Raw genomic sequence first — 23,830 nt, 5'->3', positions numbered from 1 at the left:
CTGGAAGCGCTGCGGACATGTCGGCAGACAAACAGCACCTCTACCTGCTGAGCCCAGACAATGGTGCCAGGAAATGGGGCGAGGTGAGGGAGAAAAGAGGCTGGCTGTTCCGCTAGGAAGCATCCCCTGTGTCCGGCTTCTATCTCTGGCTTCCTTGGCAGAAGCCCATTTGTGAGTGTGATAGCACTGTGCGGCGCAGTATGCACACAGCAACTTTATCCCGACCTCCCCTTCCGCAGCCTAACCCTATCCATCATTGCACATAAGACTTTTTTTTTTTTCTTGCGGCCCACACAAATCTTAGGGCCTAATTCAGACCTGATCGCACCTCTGCCAATTTGCAGAGGTTTGCTATCGGATAGATGCCGCCTAGCCAGAGTAAAAAAAATACCCCGTGCAAGTCTGCGTACGCCGTGCGAAAAGCTTTGCAAACGCTGGCTAGCTGCAAATCCGTTCGCAACTCACTCACCATCTAATGTTTTTTCCCGTCTGTGCGTAGCCCAGGACTTACTCCTACAGTTTGAAAGAAACCGGCTGATCGGGCCGGAGCCGACGTCACACACCCTCCCTGAAAACGCTTGGGAACAAGTTACTTTTTCCCTGACACTCCCAAAAAACAGCCAGTTACCACCCCACGCGTCCGCTTCCTGTCAATCAGCCTGCGTCCGCCTAGCGAGCAGAAAAGATGCAGGATTTTTTCGCAGTTTGGCCTCACGCCTGCGCATTACAATCTGTATGCATGCACAGTCGTTCGATAATCGTTTGCTGTACGATTTCGTACAACAGTGATCATGTCTGAAATAGGCCCTTAGACCTTGATTATTTGGCCCAGTGGGGACTTTGGGTTTGACATGCCTGGTGTAGATTAATGTATCCAATGGTACTGTATTGTAGAACTCATGTAGTATACTCCGATTGCATTGGCATTGGATGGGACCTGCGTGTGTGCATTGGTTCTGGGAAAGGTAAATTGCAGTCGCATTGTGATTACGATGCGACCTGAACAACCCCCCACTGTGCGTAGTACAAAAGGTGTAAAGTGTAAGAGTGATCACTGTGCATAGTACAAAAGGTATAAAGTGTCAGTGATCGCGCTTGGGCAGTGGCTGGCATGGGCCACGTCTGCCACAGAATGGGAAGGGCTACGGAAAGCCTTCTTCAGGACAGCGCTGGTCTCCTTGGTGACTGGGAATGGCGGTTGAAGGCTTGGGCTGCTTTGCACAGAGTCCAGGCCATGGGTGGAGGGTTGCTGGGAGCCAGGAACACATTGTGGACTCAGGCAGCTGTCTGGAATTAGCAGTGGCTTTGCACAAGGATTCCTGTGCACCTCAGGACGGTGCTGCTACTGCTGGAACATTGCAGACGTGGGCCCACACCAGGCATTGGGGCCTAGAGAAGATGGCCTCCTGTGATCCCCTGCTGAGGCTGTGAGGTATTACTTACACACCTGTCCCACCCGCAAGTAATATGCTAGTTTCCCAAAATATCACTTTACAGGTGATTCTGATGACAGGTGTCCTCTGACTGGCTAGCACAATGCCACACAGATCCAGATGAGTGCGTCCTGTGGAACCCGCTCATCTTCTAAACGTGGGTCCCATGTCGCTGTTTCTGGGTAAAATACGCGCCATAGCGCGTTTTTGCGATCACTGAGTGTAATGGGGCATAAACATGGGGTGATTTATGCCTATTTTCTAAGTGATCTGTCTAGATCGCTTAGAAATTAAGCACGGATCGCTCCGTGTGTACACCCTATAGTGATGGCGATGCATGTCACCATTGCCCGCTCTGATCTTTAGCACATGCAGACAAGATCTAGTTAGATCGCCTAGCATGTGCATAAAGAATAATGGTTAGCTCAGATCGCTCAGCACACATCGCTGTGTGTATAGCGATGTGTGCTTACCTAGATCACTTAACGCACAGCACAAGTTGTCCTGTGTGTATGCCCCCTAAGAGCTTTCACTGTGCATAGTACAGAAGGTGGAAAGTGTAAGAGCGCTCACTGTGCATAGTACAGAAGGTGGAAAGTGTAAGAGCGCTCACTGTGCATAGTACAGAAGGTGGAAAGTGTAAGAGCGCTCACTGCGCATAGTACAGAAGGTGGAAAGTGTAAGAGTGCTCACTGCGCGTAGTACAAAAATCAAGATGTATGAAAATATACAGTATATGTAATTTAATTGTATACCCACCAGCTGGTCAGTAACATAGTTTTAAAGCTTGGCTTATAAATTAGTTTAAAGGAGACCCAATATGGTAACCTGTATTATCGTAGTACACTCTGTCTTCTCTCACAGCTGGAGGAATGGTGGCTGAATGCGGCATACCTTGATGTGCGGATGCCTTCTCAACTCAATGTCAACTTTGGTGGTCCTGCCCCTTACCTGGAGCACTACTGGCCACCCAAACTTGGCACCCAGCTAGAGAGGGGATCCTTAGCAACATGGCTAACACTGAAATTCTGGGATCTCATCAGGAGGTGAGTGATAAATGGCAATTACTACCACTGTAGGTGTTCCCTTAAATGTACAAACTTTTGACCACAAACCCCTCAGGATAATAGATTCAACTACTCCAAAATGATCAGTCATTTATCACAGTCCCTGACTCTTGACTCTTTTTTTGTCCTCTCTTCTGTCTTTCAATCCTTCATACCTCTTTGTGGGGTATTCAGTTTAGTCCATTTGTAGGTCAAATTTACATTACATTACACGCAGACACTTTACTCTTGTTGGCACATGGCTTTTTAGCTGGTAATTCCCCTGATGAAGGTTTGATACCGAAAACGGCTGTTTGGGAGGCTACCCATGCCCTGCTTCTGCTGCACCATGATGAGTATATGATGGATCATGTATCTTATTGACTTTTTGAATTAAATTGTTTGTTCAAGTATAGAACAGTGTGCTGGTTCTGTTAAAACCCACATGCGGATGCTGAGGGATGGACATGCTTCTTTATCAATTTGATTTGTAACCGGACACCTGAAAAATTATCTGAGAGTGTCAGTGCGGCTTCCCGATACTCTGTTCTGTGATTTTATATATATATCATATGTGTATGTATGTGTGTGTGTGTGTGTGTGTGTGTGTGTGTGTGTGTGTGTGTGTGTGTGTGTGTGTGTATATATATATATATATATATATATATATATATATAATATAATTTCTCTAACGTCCTAGTGGATGCTGGGGACTCCGAAAGGACCATGGGGAATAGCGGCTCCGCAGGAGACTGGGCACAAAGGTAAAAGCTTTAGGACTACCTGGTGTGCACTGGCTCCTCCCCCTATGACCCTCCTCCAAGCCTCAGTTAGATTTTTGTGCCCGAACGAGAAGGGTGCAGTCTAGGTGGCTCTCCTGAGCTGCTTAGAAAAAAGTTTAGTTTTAGGTTTTTTATTTTCAGTGAGACCTGCTGGCAACAGGCTCACTGCATCGAGGGACTAAGGGGAGAAGAAGCGAACTCACCTGCGTGCAGAGTGGATTGGGCTTCTTAGGCTACTGGACATTAGCTCCAGAGGGACGATCACAGGCCCAGCCATGGATGGGTCCCAGAGCCGCGCCGCCGTCCCCCTTACAGAGCCAGAAGAGCAGAAGAGGTCCGGAAAAATCGGCGGCAGAAGACTTCCTGTCTTCAATAAGGTAGCGCACAGCACCGCAGCTGTGCGCCATTGCTCTCAGCACACTTCACACTCCGGTCACTGAGGGTGCAGGGCGCTGGGGGGGGGCGCCCTGAGACGCAATAAAAACACCTTTTTTGGCAAAAAATACATCACATATAGCTCCTGGGCTATATGGATGCATTTAACCCCTGCCAATTTTTCCATAAAAAAGCGGGAGAAAGGCCGCCGAGAAGGGGGCGGAGCCTATCTCCTCAGCACACTGGCGCCATTTTTTCCTCACAGCTCCGTTGGAGGAAGGCTCCCTGACTCTCCCCTGCAGTCCTGAACTACAGAAACAGGGTAAAACAAGAGAGGGGGGGCACTAATTGGCAGATAAATATATACAGCAGCTATATCAGGGAAAAACACTTATATAAGGTTATCCCTATATATATATATATATATATATATATATATATAGCGCTCTGGTGTGTGCTGGCAAACTCTCCCTCTGTCTCCCCAAAGGGCTAGTGGGGTCCTGTCCTCTGTCAGAGCATTCCCTGTGTGTGTGTGCTGTGTGTCGGTACGTTGTGTCGACATGTATGAGGAGGAAGATGGTGTGGAGGCGGAGCAATTGCCTGTGTTAGTGATGTCACCCCCTAGGGAGTCGACACCTGACTGGATGGTCTTATGGAAAGAATTACGTGATAGTGTCAGCACTTTACAAAAGACTGTTGACGACATGAGACAGCCGGCAAATCAGTTAATACCTGTACAGGCGTCTCAAACACCGTCACGGGCTCTAAAACGCCCGTTACCTCAGGTCGATACAGACACTGACACGGACACTGACTCCAGTGTCGACGGTGAGGAAACAAACGTATTTTCCAGTAGGGCCACACGTTACATGATCACGGCAATGAAGGAGGTTTTGAACATTTCTGATACTACAAGTACCACAAAAAAGGGTATTATGTGGGGTGTGAAAAAACTACCCGTAGTTTTTCCTGAATCAGATGAATTAAATGAGGTGTGTGATGAAGCGTGGGTTTCCCCCGATAAAAAACTGCTAATTTCTAAAAAATTATTGGCATTATACCCTTTCCCGCCAGAGGTTAGGGCGCGTTGGGAAACACCCCCTAGGGTAGATAAGGCGCTCACACGCTTATCAAAACAAGTGGCGTTACCGTCTCCTGATACGGCCGCCCTCAAGGAACCAGCTGATAGGAAGCTGGAAAATATCCTAAAAAGTATATACACACATACTGGTATTATACTGCGACCAGCAATCGCCTCAGCCTGGATGTGCAGTGCTGGGGTGGCTTGGTCGGATTCCCTGACTGAAAATATTGATACCCTGGACAGGGACAATATATTATTGACTATAGAGCATTTAAAGGATGCATTTCTATATATGCGAGATGCACAGAGGGATATTTGCACTCTGGCATCAAGAGTAAGTGCGCTGTCCATTTCTGCCAGAAGAGGGTTATGGACGCGACAGTGGTCAGGTGATGCGGATTCCAAACGGCATATGGAAGTATTGCCGTATAAAGGGGAGGAGTTATTTGGGGTCGGTCTATCGGACCTGGTGGCCACGGCAACGGCTGGGAAATCCACCTTTTTACCCCAGGTCACCTCTCAGCAGAAAAACATACCGTCTTTTCAGGCTCAGTCCTTTCGTCCCCATAAGGGCAAGCGGGCAAAAGGCCACTCATATCTGCCCCGGGGCAGAGGAAGGGGAAAAAGACTGCAGCAGACAGCCTCTTCCCACGAACAGAAGCCCTCCCCCGCTTCTGCCAAGTCCTCAGCATGACGCTGGGGCCTTACAAGCGGACTCAGGCACGGTGGGGGCCCGTCTCAAGAATTTCAGCGCGCAGTGGGCTCACTCGCAAGTGGACTCCTGGATCCTGCAGGTAGTATCTCAGGGGTACAAATTGGAATTCGAGACGTCTCTCCCTCGCCGGTTCCTGAAGTCTGCTTTACCAACGTCTCCCCCCGACAGGGAGGCGGTATTGGAAGCCATTCACAAGCTGTATTCCCAGCAGGTGATAATCAAGGTACCCCTCCTACAACAGGGAAAGGGGTATTATTACACGCTGTTTGTGGTACCGAAGCCGGACGGCTCGGTGAGACCCATTTTAAATCTGAAATCCTTGAACACTTACATAAAAAGGTTCAAGTTCAAGATGGAGTCACTCAGAGCAGTGATAGCGAACCTGGAAGAAGGGGACTATATGGTGTCTCTGGACATCAAGGATGCTTACCTCCATGTCCCAATTTGCCCTTCTCACCAAGGGTACCTCAGGTTTGTGGTACAGAACTGTCACTATCAGTTTCAGACGCTGCCGTTTGGATTGTCCACGGCACCCCGGGTCTTTACCAAGGTAATGGCCGAAATGATGATTCTTCTTCGAAGAAAAGGCGTCTTAATTATCCCTTACTTGGACGATCTCCTGATAAGGGCAAGGTCCAGAGAACAGTTAGAGGTCGGAGTAGCACTATCTCAAGTAGTACTACGACAGCACGGGTGGATTCTAAATATTCCAAAATCGCAGCTGATTCCGACGACACGTCTGCTGTTCCTAGGGATGATTCTGGACACAGTCCAGAAAAAGGTGTTTCTCCCGGAGGAGAAAGCCAGGGAGTTATCCGACCTAGTCAGGAACCTCCTAAGACCAGGCCAAGTGTCAGTGCATCAATGCACAAGGGTCCTGGGAAAGATGGTGGCTTCTTACGAAGCGATTCCATTCGGCAGATTCCACGCAAGAACTTTTCAGTGGGATCTGCTGGACAAATGGTCCGGATCGCATCTTCAAATGCATCAGCGGATAACCCTGTCTCCGATGACAAGGGTGTCTCTCCTGTGGTGGTTACAGAGTGCTCATCTCCTAGAGGGCCGCAGATTCGGCATTCAGGATTGGGTCCTGATGACCACGGAAGCCAGCCTGAGAGGCTGGGGAGCAGTCACACAGGGAAAAAATTTCCACGCATGTGGTCAAGCATGGAAACGTCACTTCACATAAATATCCTGGAACTAAGGGCCATTTACAATGCCCTAAGTCAGGCAAGGCCTCTGCTTCAGGGTCAGCCGGTGTTGATCCAGTCGGACAACATCACGGCAGTCGCCCACGTAAACAGACTGGGCGGCACAAGAAGCAGGAGGGCAATGACGGAAGTTGCAAGGATTTTTCGCTGGGCGGAAAATCATGTGATAGCACTGTCAGCAGTGTTCATTCCGGGAGTGGACAACTGGGAAGCAGACTTCCTCAGCAGACACGATCTTCACCCGGGGGAGTGGGGACTTCACCCAGAAGTCTTCCACATGATTGTGAACCGTTGGGAAAAACCAAAGGTGGACATGATGGCGTCCCGCCTCAACAAAAAACTGGACAGATATTGCGCCAGGTCAAGGGACCCTCAGGCAATAGCTGTGGACGCTCTGGTAACACCGTGGGTGTACCAGTCAGTATATGTGTTCCCTCCTCTGCCTCTCATACCCAAGGTACTGAGAATCATAAGAAGGAGAGGTGTAAAGACTATACTCGTGGCTCCGGATTGGCCAAGAAGGACTTGGTACCCGGAAATTCAAGAGATGCTCACGGAAGACCCGTGGCCTCTACCTCTAAGAAAGGACCTGCTCCAGCAGGGACCATGTCTGTTCCAAGACTTACCGCGGCTACGTTTGACGGCATGGCGGTTGAACGCCGGATCCTGAAGGAAAAAGGCATTCCGGATGAAGTTATCCCTACCCTGATCAAAGCCAGGAAGGATGTAACTGTGCAACATTATCACCGTATTTGGCGTAAATATGTTGCGTGGTGTAAGGCCAGGAAGGCCCCTACAGAGGAATTTCAACTGGGTCGATTCCTGCATTTCCTGCAAACAGGACTGTCTATGGGCCTCAAATTAGGGTCCATTAAGGTTCAAATTTCGGCCCTGTCAATATTCTTCCAAAAAGAACTAGCTTCAGTTCCTGAAGTTCAGACGTTTGTCAAGGGGGTACTGCATATACAGCCTCCTTTTGTGCCTCCAGTGGCACCTTGGGATCTCAATGTAGTTTTGGGATTCCTAAAATCACATTGGTTTGAACCACTCACCACTGTGGACTTAAAATATCTCACATGGAAAGTGGTAATGCTGTTAGCCCTGGCTTCAGCCAGGCGTGTATCAGAATTGGCGGCTTTATCCTATAAAAGCCCTTACCTAATTTTTCATACGGACAGGGCAGAATTGAGGACTCGTCCTCAATTTCTCCCTAAGGTGGTTTCAGCATTTCACTTAAACCAGCCTATTGTGGTGCCTGCGGCTACTATGGACTTGGAGGATTCCAAGTTGCTGGACGTAGTCAGGGCCCTGAAAATATGTTTCCAGGACGGCTGGAGTCAGAAAATCTGACTCGCTGTTTATCCTGTATGCACCCAACAAGCTGGGTGCCTCTGCTTCTAAGCAGACGATTGCTCGTTGGATTTGTAGTACAATTCAGCTTGCACATTCTGTGGCAGGCCTGCCACAGCCAAAATCTGTAAAAACCCATTCCACACGGAAAGTGGGCTCATCTTGGGCGGCTGCCCGAGGGGTCTCGGCTTTACAACTTTGCCGAGCAGCTACTTGGTCAGGGGCAAATACGTTTGCTAAATTCTACAAATTTGATACCCTGGCTGAGGAGGACCTGGAGTTCTCTCATTCGGTGCTGCAGAGTCATCCGCACTCTCCCGCCCGTTTGGGAGCTTTGGTATAATCCCCATGGTCCTTTCGGAGTCCCCAGCATCCACTAGGACGTTAGAGAAAATAAGAATTTACTTACCGATAATTCTATTTCTCATAGTCCGTAGTGGATGCTGGGCGCCCATCCCAAGTGCGGATTGTCTGCAATACTTGTACATAGTTATTGTTACAAAAATCGGGTTATTATTGTTGTGAGCCATCTTTTCAGAGGCTCCTCTGTTATCATGCTGTTAACTGGGTTCAAATCACAAGTTGTACGGTGTGATTGGTGTGGCTGGTATGAGTCTTACCCGGGATTCAAAATCCTTCCTTATTGTGTACGCTCGTCCGGGCACAGTATCCTAACTGAGGCTTGGAGGAGGGTCATAGGGGGAGGAGCCAGTGCACACCAGGTAGTCCTAAAGCTTTTACTTTTGTGCCCAGTCTCCTGCGGAGCCGCTATTCCCCATGGTCCTTTCGGAGTCCCCAGCATTCACTACGGACTATGAGAAATAGAATTATCGGTAAGTAAATTCTTATTAAATATATATATATATATATATATATATATATATATATATATATATATATATATATATATATATATATATATATATATATATATATATATATATATATATATATATATTATATATATATATATAATCCACGATATGCCGGCACTCCATATAAATTAACAGCATGCTCTGGTGCTAACACCCAATAGCCATAGGTATCAATGCAGAAAAGAGGAGGCACTCAGAGACAGCAAAATATGACAAAATGATGTATTCAGATTCGGTCAAGTACTTTCGAGGTCAAAACCCCGTCATCAGGACCACATCACAGAAAATTACAGCCACAAAACAATACCACACTTACCCCACTTAAATCCCCCTCCACAGTCACGCTGGCTAGTGACTCCGGGATCCAATGGCCGGAAATGCGTCATCGTGACCTACTTCCTGTGGACGCGGCCAGCGTTGCCACAGCAACCGCTGGTTTGCGTTCCACAGAGGCCACGTGTGCATTCCACACTGCCTCCTCCTCCCATGCAGTAGTTGCCATGGCGCCGGATCATCAGGGGGCCAATCGCGCGGTCTGTGTGGGGATAAACAAAACACAAACAAACATGAATAGAAACATATAACAGTGAAAAGCAGATAAAACAATGCAATATTATCGCAGCAGACAGATATTCAATACATATACATAAAGCATCTATACTAAGGAGTTCCAGTTAATTTTATCATTAAGTCCTGCTGGTCTAATGGTACCCAGTCTCACTATCCACCTGGATTCCTTTATTAGCAAAGCCTTTGCCCTATCTCCACCCCTTAAGGAAGCAGGCACATGATCGATCATGAAATATTTGATCGATTCCTGGGGATGATTGAATTCGAGGAAATGACGTGCCACTGGTTGGTCCACGTCCCTGCCATTGAAAATCAATTTCAAGGCAGATCTGTGCGCATTCATGCGCTCCTTAAACTTCCGTGAGGTCTGCCCAACGTAGTATAAACCACACGGGCAGACCACCACGTACACAACGAAGGAGGTATTACAAGTCAGTACATACCTAATGTCATAAACCTTATCAACATGTGGGTGCTTGAACTTCTTACACTGTACTAAAAATTTGCAGGTAATGCAATTATTACAACTGTAGCAGCCGGGCGGTTTCCTATAAACATTGGGTGGTGGTAGCTCATTACGCCCTGAGATGTCTGCCTTAACCAGTCTGTCCCGCAAATTAGTGCCACGTTTAAAGGCAGCCACTGGTCTAAGGTTATGTAACATGGGCAAATCTCTATCAGAACGCACAATCGGCCATAGCGCTTTTGACGCTCTTTTAATAATAGGACTAGCTGTGGTGTAGTCACTACTCCAAGGAAGAATGGTGTCAGGGTCCCTACGGACTGGATTCAGTAGTTGATCCCTAGGCATATTAAGTACTTTATCTTTCTGTAGATTCAAGGTTTTGAGATCATAGCCTCTACTACAGAATTTATCCACCATCTTGTCCAATTCGGTGGAAACCTTTTCAGGCGCACTGGTGATTCTGGCTACCCGTATCATTTGAGATACCGGCAAGCCTTTCTTCAGTGCTTCTGGGTGGTGGCTAGATGCCATGAGTAGGGTATTCCTATCCGTGGGCTTAGTGTACACCCCTGTTTCAAAAACACCATCCCTCACTGTAACATGTAAGTCAAGGAAATTAGCCTCACTGGTACTGTAAGTATATGTAAACTTGATAGGTGATTGCAAATTATTAATCTCCTCCATCATGCCCTCGAATGCTGCAATACCCCCCGACCATAGCATAAATACATCATCTATGTATCGCTTAAATAACAGTATATTGTTACTTCTCTCAGGGGCGTTGAAAAACATATGCAATTCCTGCTCGAACATGTATATATTTGCATAACTGGGGGCTACGGAGGACCCCATAGCACACCCCCGTTGTTGCAAATAATACATGCCATCAAACAGGAAATAGTTGCGGTTAAGTGTCAAATTCAAAAGTGTCAAAAACAACTCATGATTAAAAACAGACATAGGTACAAATTTCTCTATAAAGCGTTTCATAGCAAGCAAACCACCGTTATGTGGGATGCATGTATATAAGCTGCAGATATCCAGACAACACATTAAAGTGCCTTCCGGCACCCTACCAAAGTCCTTCAGAATATTTAAAAATGTAGAAGTGTCCTTCAGGAACGTATCCTGTCTACTAAGATGGGGCTGAAGGATATAATCCAGTAACTGAGACACAGGGGAGTATAGAGAGTCACGTGCGGAAATGATAGGCCTTCCCGGCGGTTTCACACAATTCTTGTGGAGTTTAGGTAGTGTGTACAGCACCGGTACTTTAGGATGCAGCACACACAAAGCTTTGAAACATTTCTTTGAAATAATTCTAGAATCCATGGCAATTCTTAGAATGTCCACCAGTTCTTTTTGGTATTGTATAGTAGGATCACAGTGCAATTTACTATATACCTTAGTGTCGGATAATTGTGAAACAATTTCGGAGCGATAGTCATCCAAATTTTGGATGACTATCGCTCCGCCCTTATCAGCAGGGCGTATGACAATGTCCTGATAGGTTTCAAGTTGTTTGAGGGCTTCCCTCTCCGATTTGGATAAATTGCACCGGATCTTATATGGGGAACTCGTATACTTAGTAATTGATTCATCCAGTAGGCGCCCAAATGTCCTCAATGACGGATTGGTTGACACTGGGTCAAACGTAGATCTAGAGGATTGCATTAAAAAGGAATCAATAGGGCCCCTATCCCCATGGGTCTCCTTATTGTGAAAAAATTCCTTGAGTCGTAATTTACGGGAAAAACTATGTAAGTCCCTACGCCAACTGAATTCATCGAAGAAATTTGTGGGGACAAAACTGAGGCCATGATTCAAGACACTAATTTCTGATTCCTGTAACACTCTATTAGATAAATTGAAAATCAAGGTTTGGTTTTCTCTTTTACAGCGGCTTTTCTCTCTCCGCGCGTTCTGGCCCCCCCTGCGGGTGGCAAACCGTCGTGGATTTTTGATTTTGCTTTTGTTTTCTGGCCTGCCCCTAAAGGGGCATTCTGCATTTTGCTTGGATCATCTGATTCTGAAACGGCAAAGTCACTATCGGTGCTGGATCTGTTATCATCCTTACGCAGTCCGGGTTTCCTCCTTTGCCACGGTCTCCGTTTCCTAGAGCTGTTGCTCTGTTGATCACCACCATGCAGCCATAGGTACACCCGATTTTCATCATAATCAGTGTCCACAGCAAATTTTTTATTTCGCTTAAATTTGAGTAAATCTTTCCTATACTGGTTACATTGGGTTTCCAATTTCTGTAACCAACCCGTTTCAGTATCTTTCTCCAGAGTAGCGAGATGCTCATGTTCAAATGCATTGATCTTCTGTCTGGTATTCACCAGTTCCCTGTTGGCTTCATCGACCACCAGCACCATCAAATCAAATGCACACTTGTTTAATATCGCTACCCACTTCCTAACAAACTCAGGATTATTGCGTCCTATCGTGGGCACGTTGCGGACTCGCCTGCTTCCTTAAGGGGTGGAGATAGGGCAAAGGCTTTGCTAATAAAGGAATCCAGGTGGATAGTGAGACTGGGTACCATTAGACCAGCAGGACTTAATGATAAAATTAACTGGAACTCCTTAGTATTGTTGCCTTATAGGTAATTGTCTGCACTTAGTATAATATTAGGGCAATGGATATTGTCTGAATCAAAATATAATTCATTATAAATAGGCGATGTTACCATAGTGGACAGTATACTGGATATATATAGTAAGGAATAGATATGAAATAAGTTTGAATGTATGAGGTAATGTTTAGCTGATTTAAGAAATTAGGTTTGTGTATGTGTTTATATAGATATACTGTATATTTGTGTTTTACAGCAAGATGGTAAAAAATAGTGTAGGGAACAGGTTTATTCTGCTCTAGTCATAAATAAGGCCAGAGAGGTTACAGTAAGATCAAGAGTCATTGTAGAGAAAAGGTATTAGGCCATAAATGATAATAGGTATGTGACAGAGCTCTGTTGGTCATTGGAATTCACAGGTGTGCTTACAGTAGATCAGAATCTACTGGTTTGTCTATTGTCCAGTGAAGGTTAAAAGCTAGGGAGTATAAATTAACTACTATGAAAAGAGATCACATCCATTGATAAAACATTGTGTAACCGACCCCAGGAAAACTTGTCAATACAACAGAACTTTGGATGAAAAGACATTCCAGATTTTACAATACTATACTTGCTTAAGGCAGTGTGGACACCACACTTTTATGACACCATGCCTCCGTGAACAGGACACGACAGCCCAGTTCAATGTTTGTTTTATTACACCTTGGAATCTGACAAACCTATAACTACCTATTCCATTGGAAACTATGAGAATATGATAGTTTGAATTGGTAAAATATGAGATAAAAGGACCAGACTTGTAGTTAGGAGTTAGAAGGAAGAGGGAGAGGGAGAAGAAGAAGGAGAAGGAAGGAAGTCAGTCAGGAGGAGAAGTCATGGAGAACATGCAGAAGGAATGATTCTTGGGATGGCAATCTTTAACTTGCAAGTATAAATATGATAATAATTGAAACTGTTTGTGAAACTTATGTCATGTTGTTTTATGTTATGTAACGAAGGAAACATAGCATAGCTTAATATAATTATAATTAGTATATATATCACTACTGTGTATATCTTATTCTGTACGATTTGATCTGCCTGTAAATAAAGAATCATATAAAAAGAGCGGTAATATTCAAGCTTGAACTCTCTTTAAGGAATCTTAACTTCATAATTTCATAAGTCATATATATATAAGGACTGCATATATTTATCAGCCAATTAATTTGTAAGCCTGACATAATATATTTGCAGATATATATGATAACGCATATTAATTTAAATATATCCATATATTAATAACCATATATGTTATATTGAATATTAATATTCATAAATAAGATTCCATAAATCAATATTGGCGACCACGAATTGGACTTGTTATTACTGAATCTGATTATCTGATCTATAATATTTATGAGGAGTAGCAGATGCTATAAGCTGGCTACCAAATCTGCAGAATCACGGTGGGGATGTATCTATGAAAATTTATTACCATTGTGTAATGTCAATTTTGTATTCTGTATAACCTAGGATAAATGTGTTAGTGCAATATACGTTATTTTAACTAACATAATATCTATTAGGAAGCAGCACCAAAGGCTATAAGCCTGCTGGCAAAATACAAGATCACAGTGGAATAGGTTACAAATGAGAATAAAGAATTTAAAGGCCTAGAATAGAAAATGTGCACAGTGGAAAAGAGTATTTCCAAATAAATGTATAAATGTACCAGGTATTAGAGTTTAACCTTAAGACACCGGTCAATCTTAAGGAGAGGATACCTTCAGTACTAAAAACAAAGAATATATAAATTTAGCATTGAAATGTTAAAAATGCAAAAGTTTTCTGTAGCATTTAGAAAAATGCGCAGAACTGCGGCTCTAGAAGCCAAACAGAAATGTAAAGAAGAATCAGGTTCACGTCTTCGTAAGGCGTGCCTGACCATTAATGCAAAAATGCATTCGTTATTTAAGTCCCTTAAACAGAAAAATAAACAGAAAAAGTTTGGGGCAGAAGCGAAAAGCCTGACAGTTTGTAATCAAATTGTCAAGATCTCTGATGAAGAGATAACATCCAGCAAGCAAGCTGAGATAGAAACACCAAACAGGAATAGTGTTGAGGTATGTGAAACTCTGTACACAGAGTCTACAGGAGTCAGAAATGACTTAATCAGTCAAGATCCTAAAATTAAGGAAAGTTACATGTTGCAGGACTGCATCAATGTGCAGCGCATGGAGTCTGCTATGGTCACACAGACCACCAGCAGAACAGCCTCTGTGGTAAAGGAAGAAAGTAGCAATGTGCCGGATGTGTCTATCATCAGACAGCACATTAATGTAAAGGAGGTAGCAGCAATAGGAGATGTCCCCTATACTGTGTCTAGTAAGGGGGAAGATCATTGTAACTCAGATTATGAGTATTCTGCTGAATACACTCTCAGAGTTCCCAATGTAAATGAAGAATTTGTTATGCCCTTAGGCAAAGGTGAATTGTCAGCAGATTTAAACACTGATAGCAGCAGTACAGTGCACACAGGGGTGGGGAAGTTCCCCATGGTGAAAACTCCCATGGCAACCAGAGTTGCAAACCTTGAAATGTATTCACCTGGAAACATGTTTAAAGGGAAAATCCATGAAATTAATTCAGGAATGCATGTTTACAAACAAAGTTCCCAAACTTATGTAACCCCCACAGAGCACTCAGAGACTTCTAGTGATGGTGCAAATGTTTGCATGCTCTCAGAGAGACCACATGCAGAGTGTCATTCTGCAAACCACACACCAATTAACAATGACAAAAAGGATCACCAGGATGAAAATGTTTTTATGCCCTGGTGCCATAACCATTTTATTACAGGTGTGGAAAGACAGAAAGCCCTGGGACCTGCAATACATATTTGGCAAAGTTTAACAAGTTTCTCTCCCCACAAAAGTAGGTTTTTTCAGAAGCTCCAAGATTCTTCCAAACTAAGGAGCCACACCAAGCAGCAAACGCTATGGTTAAAGACAGTCTGGGACCAGGCTGCATCACAAGGGAGTATGGTCACAAGTGAATACGGTAGTATCATTCCTTTACTTGTTAGATCCAATGAAGCCATTGTTTGCTTTGATGTTCAAACAGCCACAGTTTCCAAATTAAACCTGCATCATATCTGCAGCGACAATTGTGCTGTCATTGACACACAATGTGACAGGAAAGATTGGCACAGGCCAGAAACAATTGTTTGTTTGTTATTCAATCGTTAAAAGACACATTTGTAAATTCTGTACCTGATAACATGCAGCAGATAGGACAGAATGCATAGCAAGCTATGTTAAATCACTGTATAAATATCTGTGATAGTCATTGTATGTATTTTTGTTTGATTCATAGTAATCCTGGCAACCTGTATACAGAATGGTGCAAGACTCCAAAAAGACTCCAATTTACAAGGGAAAAGGTCTTCATTAACCCTTTCATCGCTGCTATCCAGCAAAATCTACATAGCATCCCTAAAGACTGATATATGGACAAATCCTCAAGGAGTTTTCCAGTTTCACAAGAAAGGGGAAGGTTTTCATTAACCCTTTCATCACAAGTAATCATTACTTGTCTTTCAAACTACATGTACACTCCCACAACAGTGTACAGCACATCTCATCACTGTGATTATACAGAACTGTCTCATCCCTTCATATACCTTAATCACATATATGTAAACATTTGTCTGAGATATATTTTATATCATTGCATATATACCTTGTAAATATTTTATGTTTTTTTTTTATATATTACACAATAGATACTACCTATGCTTCCTTCGTAAAAGCTTCAAAAGTAATTAAATATCTAATACAGGATGGTATACCGCGTTATAACAAATTGGGCCGAGATTATTAAGTGGGATGAATAATTCTCTTAATAAAGACTGTCACAAGTCTAAGATAATTATTTGTAGCATAACAGGGTCACTGTATATGCACATGGCTGCATATAAAATAATATTGGATGGAATTAGATATATTTAAAGCCATTCCTAAATGATATTTAATATCTGTTTGAAGCAAAATTATATTCATTTATTGTATTGATAGGATGTTACTATATACACATCAAAAGCATTTTAAATAATTATTAGTCAAAATATAGGTAGGATAGAAAACGCCTTTATATGGGTTAAACTGGTATAAGTTTATGTAAGATTGAGATGTATAAATAGGTACAAGGTAGAATAAGGAGATTTAAGACTGCATGGTAATTTATTCAGTGAGGAAATACAGAACAGAGTAGGTGTACTACTCACAGCCATTTGTGGTACTATTGCCCGAAGACAATTAAGACCTACTATTAACAAGCAAGGAAAGAAAGAAAGAAAGAAAAAAAAAAAAAGACTGTTTCATATATGCCTGTTCTATTCAAAATCACAACCTGTTTGTGCAAAAGCAATATGGACACTGGTCACAACTGCGGCATTGGATAAACGCAAAGGAAACAGAACTGCTAAAGACTGTATAAAGACTATTACTATTACTGAGGGTCGTCACAAGTACTGAATGTTCAAGACACAGCACTCGACGTACACAGCCCTCTGCCTCAAACAGCGAAATGGCAAGCAAAGGAGCAGCTGCTACGAAGAATTCTACTTCTAGTAATGGTGCAAATGTTGCAAACGCAAGGCCATAATGCAAACGCAAGGCATCTCCAATTGCAAGCAAACCACGCAGATGACAGTCTTATCCCAGTAAATTGCTACATACAAGAACAGCAAAAATGTCCAAACGTACTGATCCAGATACAGAAAAAAGGTCTACAATTGGGCTATGGTATTCCAAATGTCTGTAGAAATTAGTTTTCCTCATGAATACTGAATAAAAACCTCAGTTTTGTCTGCTTTAGTTAAAAAGTAGAATAAGGTTAGGTAAGCTAAGAATTTTTAGAGATTTTTAAAATCATAATGGTTATTATTATTACACTTATGGTATATATTATGGTTACAACGAAAGTTATGTTTGAAGGAATATTTTGAAATGTATTTGGAAGCAATTACGCTAGTTTAATGTGTGGCCAATCAAAAGAATTTCTCATGGCCACAAGGGGGCGACTGTTGCCTTATAGGTAATTGTCTGCACTTAGTATAATATTAGGGCAATGGATATTGTCTGAATCAAAATATAATTCATTATAAATAGGCGATGTTACCATAGTGGACAGTATACTGGATATATATAGTAAGGAATAGATATGAAATAAGTTTGAATGTATGAGGTAATGTTTAGCTGATTTAAGAAATTAGGTTTGTGTATGTGTTTATATAGATATACTGTATATTTGTGTTTTACAGCAAGATGGTAAAAAATAGTGTAGGGAACAGGTTTATTCTGCTCTAGTCATAAATAAGGCCAGAGAGGTTACAGTAAGATCAAGAGTCATTGTAGAGAAAAGGTATTAGGCCATAAATGATAATAGGTATGTGACAGAGCTCTGTTGGTCATTGGAATTCACAGGTGTGCTTACAGTAGATCAGAATCTACTGGTTTGTCTATTGTCCAGTGAAGGTTAAAAGCTAGGGAGTATAAATTAACTACTATGAAAAGAGATCACATCCATTGATAAAACATTGTGTAACCGACCCCAGGAAAACTTGTCAATACAACAGAACTTTGGATGAAAAGACATTCCAGATTTTACAATACTATACTTGCTTAAGGCAGTGTGGACACCACACTTTTATGACACCATGCCTCCGTGAACAGGACACGACAGCCCAGTTCAATGTTTGTTTTATTACACCTTGGAATCTGACAAACCTATAACTACCTATTCCATTGGAAACTATGAGAATATGATAGTTTGAATTGGTAAAATATGAGATAAAAGGACCAGACTTGTAGTTAGGAGTTAGAAGGAAGAGGGAGAGGGAGAAGAAGAAGGAGAAGGAAGGAAGTCAGTCAGGAGGAGAAGTCATGGAGAACATGCAGAAGGAATGATTCTTGGGATGGCAATCTTTAACTTGCAAGTATAAATATGATAATAATTGAAACTGTTTGTGAAACTTATGTCATGTTGTTTTATGTTATGTAACGAAGGAAACATAGCATAGCTTAATATAATTATAATTAGTATATATATCACTACTGTGTATATCTTATTCTGTACGATTTGATCTGCCTGTAAATAAAGAATCATATAAAAAGAGCGGTAATATTCAAGCTTGAACTCTCTTTAAGGAATCTTAACTTCATAATTTCATAAGTCATATATATATAAGGACTGCATATATTTATCAGCCAATTAATTTGTAAGCCTGACATAATATATTTGCAGATATATATGATAACGCATATTAATTTAAATATATCCATATATTAATAACCATATATGTTATATTGAATATTAATATTCATAAATAAGATTCCATAAAGCAATAGTATAGATGCTTTATGTATATGTATTGAATATCTGTCTGCTGCGATAATATTGCATTGTTTTATCTGCTTTTCACTGTTATATGTTTCTATTCATGTTTGTTTGTGTTTTGTTTATCCCCACACAGACCGCGCGATTGGCCCCCTGATGATCCGGCGCCATGGCAACTACTGCATGGGAGGAGGAGGCAGTGTGGAATGCACACGTGGCCTCTGTGGAACGCAAACCAGCGGTTGCTGTGGCAACGCTGGCCGCGTCCACAGGAAGTAGGTCACGATGACGCATTTCCGGCCATTGGATCCCGGAGTCCGGCGTCGCTAGCCAGCGTGACTGTGGAGGGGGATTTAAGTGGGGTAAGTGTGGTATTGTTTTGTGGCTGTAATTTTCTGTGATGTGGTCCTGATGACGGGGTTTTGACCTCGAAAGTACTTGACCGAATCTGAATACATCATTTTGTCATATTTTGCTGTCTCTGAGTGCCTCCTCTTTTCTACATTGATATATATATATATATATATATAAGCAAAGAAAGGACCGGCACTCCTCTTCCCGGACTTAATGCTTGGGTGCCCTCCCAGGACCCCGAAACGTTGGACTATGTTTTGTGTGTAATACACTTTAATCTACCACAGCCTTGGAGTGCCGCCTGCTTTGTTACCCTTTATATATATATATATATATATATATATATATATATATATATATATATATATTTATTTCTCTTACGTCCTAGAGGATGCTGGGGACTCCGTAAGGACCATGGGGATAGACTGGCTCCGCAGGAGACATGGGCACTTTAAGAAAGACTTTAGGTATGGGTGTGCACTGGCTCCTCCCTCTATGCCCCTCCTCCAGACCTCAGGTTGATACTGTGCCCAGAGCGAGCTGGGTGCTTTTCAGTGAGCTCTCCTGAGTTTCCTGAAAGAAAGTATTTTGTTTAGGTTTTTTATTTTCAGGGAGCCTGCTGGCAACAAACTCCCTGCATCGTGGGACTGAGGAGAGAGAAGCAGACCTACTTCTGTGAGTTTCAAGGCTCTGCTTCTTAGGCTACTGGACACCATCAGCTCCAGAGGAATCGGTACGCAGGTCTCACCCTCGCCGTCCGTCCCAGAGCCGCGCCGCCGTCCTCCTCGCAGAGCCGGAAGATAGAAGCCGGGTGAGTATGAGAAGTAAGAAGACTTCAGAGGCGGCAGAAGCCTTCAGATCTTCACTGAGGTAACGCACAGCAGTAAAGCTGTGTGCCATTGCTCCCACACAGCACACACAGGCAGACACTGTAAGGGTGCAGGGCGCAGGGGGGGCGCCCGGGGCAGCAATAAACCTCGTTTTCTGGCAAAAGTATGTATATACAGCTGGGCACTGTATATATAAAGAGCCCCAGCCAGGTTTTTTACATATTTGAGCGGGACAGAAGCCTGCCGCTGAGGGGGCGGGGCTTCCTCAGCACTCACCAGCGCCATTTTCTCCACAGCACAGCGCTGAGAGGAAGCTCCCCGGACTCTCCCCTGCTTATCCACGGTGAAAGAGGGTTTTAAAGAAGGGGGGGCACATATTTGGCGCAATATACAGATTACAGCGCTATCTAGGTAAACATATTGTGTTTTTTCCTGGGTCATATAGCGCTGGGTGTGTGCTGGCATACTCTCTCTCTGTCTCTCCAAAGGGCCTTGTGGGGGAACGGTCTTCAGATAAGAGGATTCCCTGAGTGTGTGGTGTGTCGGTACGCGTGTGTCGACATGTCTGAGGTAGAAGGCTTTCCGGGGGAGAAGGAGAAAATTAATGTGGTGTCTCCGTAGACAATGCCGACACCTGACTGGATGGATATGTGGAATGTTTTAAGTGCTAATGTAAACTTATTGCACAAAAGATTAGACAAAGCTGAAGTTAGGGAACAGCCAGGGAGTCAACCCATGTCTGTCCCTATGTCGCAGGGACCTTCGGGGTCTCAAAAGCGCCCACTATCCCAAATAGTAGACACAGATACCGACACGGATTCTGACTCCAGTGTCGACTACGATGATGCAAAGTTACAGCCAAAACTGGCTAAATGTATTCGATATATGATTATTGCAATAAAAGATGTTTTGCATATCACAGAGGAACCACCTGTCCCTGACACGAGGGTACACATGTATAAGGGAAAGAAACCTGAGGTAACTTTTCCCTCCTCACATGAGTTGAACGAATTATGTGAAAAAGCTTGGGAATCTCCAGACAAAAAACTGCAGATTCCCAAAAGGATTCTTATGGCGTATCCTTTCCCGCCAACGGACAGGATACGGTGGGAATCTTCCCCTAGGGTGGACAAAGCGTTGACACGCTTATCCAAGAAGGTAGCGCTGCCATCCCAGGATACGGCTACCCTCAGGGATCCTGCTGATCGCTAGCAGGAGGTTACCTTGAAGTCCATTTACACGCATTCGGGTACCTTACTCAGACCGGCTATTGCGTCGGCCTGGGTGTGTAGCGCTGTAGCAGCATGGACGGATACCTAATCAGCGGAAATTGAAACCCTGGATAAGCATACCATCTTATTGACCCTAGGACATATAAAAGATGCTGTCTTATATATGAGGGATGCTCAAAGAGACATTGGTCTATTGGGTTCTAGAATCAACGCTATGTCAATTTCTGCTAGACGAGTCCTATGGACCCGGCAATGGACAGGTGATGCCGACTCAAAAAGGCATATGGAGGTTTTACCTTACAAGGGTGAGGAATTGTTTGGAGAAGGTCTCTCGGACCTGGTCTCCACAGCTACAACTGGTAAATCCAATTTTTTGCCTTATATTCCCTCACAGCCTAAGAAAGCGCCACATTATCAGATGCAGTCCTTTCGGTCACGGAGAAACAAGAAAGTACGAGGTGCGTCCTTTCTTGCCAGAGGTAAGGGCAGAGGAAAGAAGCTGCACAACACAGCTAGTTCCCAGGAACAGAAGTCCTCCCCGGCCTCTACAAAATCCACAGCATGACGCTGGGGCTCCACTACGGGAGTCCGCCCCAGTGGGGGCACGTCTTCGACTTTTCAGCCACATCTGGGTTCACTCACAGGTGGATCCCTGGGCAGTAGAAATTGTTTCTCAGGGTTACAAGCTAGAATTCGAAGAGGTGCCTCCTCGCCGGTTTTTCAAATCGGCCCTACCAGCTTCTCCCTCAGAAAGGGAGTTAGTGTTAAATGCAATTCACAAATTGTATCTTCAACAGGTGGTGGTCAAGGTTCCCCTACTGCAACAAGGGAGGGGATATTACTCAACCCTGTTTGTAGTCCCGAAACCGGACGGTTCGGTCAGACCCATTTTAAATCCCTGAACCTATACTTGAAAAGGTTCAAGTTCAAGATGGAATCACTCAGAGCGGTCATCGCCAGCCTGGAAGGGGGGGATTTTATGGTATCCCTAGACATAAAGGATGCATACCTCCATGTTCCAATATATCCACCTCATTGGTCATTACCAATTTCAGACATTGCCGTTTGGGCTTTCCACGGCCCCGAGGATTTTCACCAAGGTAATGGCGGAAATGATGGTGCTCCTGCGCAAGCAGGGGGTCACAATTATCCTGTACTTGGACGATCTCCTCATAAAAGCGAGATCAAGAGAGCAGTTGCTGAGCAGCGTGTCACTTTCACTGAGAGTGTTACAGCAACACGGCTGGATTCTCAATATCCTGAAGTCGCAGCTGGTTCCTACGACTCGTCTGACCTTCTTTGGCATGATTCTGGATACGGACCAGAAAAGGGTTTATCTTCCAACGGAAAAGGCTCAAGAACTCATGACTGGTTTGCAGCCAAAACGGGTGTCGGTGCATCACTGCACTCGAGTCCTGGGAGAGATGGTGGCATCTTACGAGGCCATTCCGTTCGGCAGGTTCCATGCGAGGACCTTCCAATGGGACCTACTGGACAAGTGGTCCGGGTCACATCTACAGATTCATTGGTTGTTCACACTGTCCCCCAGGGCCAGGGTATCTCTCCTGTGGTGGCTGCAGAGTGCTCACCTTCTAGAGGGCCGCAGGTTCGGCAGCAGTCACACAAGGAAGAAACTTCCAGGGTCTTTGGTCAAGTCGAGAAACTTGTCTTCACATCAACGTCCTGGAGCTGAGGCCCATATACAACGCCCTTCGTCAAGCGGAGACCTTGCTTCACGACTTACCAGTTCTGATCCAGTCAGACAACATCACCGCAGTGGCTCATGTAAACCGCCAGGGCGGCACAAGGAGCAGAGTGGCAATGGCGGAAGCCACCAGGATTCTACGCTGGGCGGAAAATCATGTAAGCGCACTGTCAGCAGTGTTCATTCCGGGAGTGGACAACTGGGAAGCAGACTTCTTCAGCAGACACGACCTGCATCCAGGAGAGTGGGGACTTCATTAGGAAGTCTTCGCACAGATTGCAAGTCAGTGGGGACTGCCCCAGATAGACATGATGGCGTCCCGCCTCAACAAAAAGCTGCAGAGGTATTACGCCAGGTCAAGAGACCCTCAGGCGGTAGCTGTGGACGCCCTAGTGACACCGTGGGTGTTCCAGTCGGTCTATGTGTTTCCTGCTCTTCCTCTCATCTCAAAGGTGTTGAGAATAATAAGAAAAAGAGGAGTACAGACAATTCTCATTGTTCCAGATTGGCCACGAAGGGCCTGGTATCCGGATCTGCAGGAGATGCTCACAGAAGATCCGTGGCCTCTTCCTCTAAGACAGGACCTGTTGCAACAGGGGCCCTGTCTGTTCCAAGACTTACCGCGGCTGCGTTTGACGGCATGGCAGTTGAACGCCGGATCCTAGCGGAAAAGGGCATTCCGGATGAGGTCATTCCTACTCTGATAAAGGCTAGGAAGGAAGTGACAGCTAATCATTATCACCGTATATGGCGAAAATATGTTTCTTGGTGTGAGGCCAGGAATGCTCCTACGGAAGAATTCCATCTGGGCCGTTTCCTTCACTTCCTACAGACTGGAGT

At 44.2% G+C, this 23,830-nt stretch overlaps 1 protein-coding gene across 3 annotated transcripts in view; it reads left to right on the top strand.

Moving 5' to 3' along the window:
- The window catches only part of CROT (carnitine O-octanoyltransferase), a 164,166-nt gene that overhangs the window by 43,504 nt on the left and 96,832 nt on the right, over window positions 1-23,830 (top strand). For 2 of the 3 annotated variants that reach the window (XM_063921450.1, XM_063921449.1), the window contains exon 4: window positions 2,298-2,479. The exons of the other annotated variant lie outside the window; for it this stretch is intronic. In XM_063921450.1, coding sequence (XP_063777520.1) covers window positions 2,298-2,479 — 182 coding nt within the window. The remainder of the gene's footprint in view (window positions 1-2,297; window positions 2,480-23,830) is intronic. 3 annotated transcript variants of the gene reach the window in all.

The sequence above is a fragment of the Pseudophryne corroboree genome, chromosome 5 (genome assembly GCF_028390025.1).
Source record: "Pseudophryne corroboree isolate aPseCor3 chromosome 5, aPseCor3.hap2, whole genome shotgun sequence".
Taxonomy (NCBI): domain Eukaryota; kingdom Metazoa; phylum Chordata; class Amphibia; order Anura; family Myobatrachidae; genus Pseudophryne; species Pseudophryne corroboree.
This window is presented reverse-complemented; position numbering and strand designations above follow the sequence as displayed.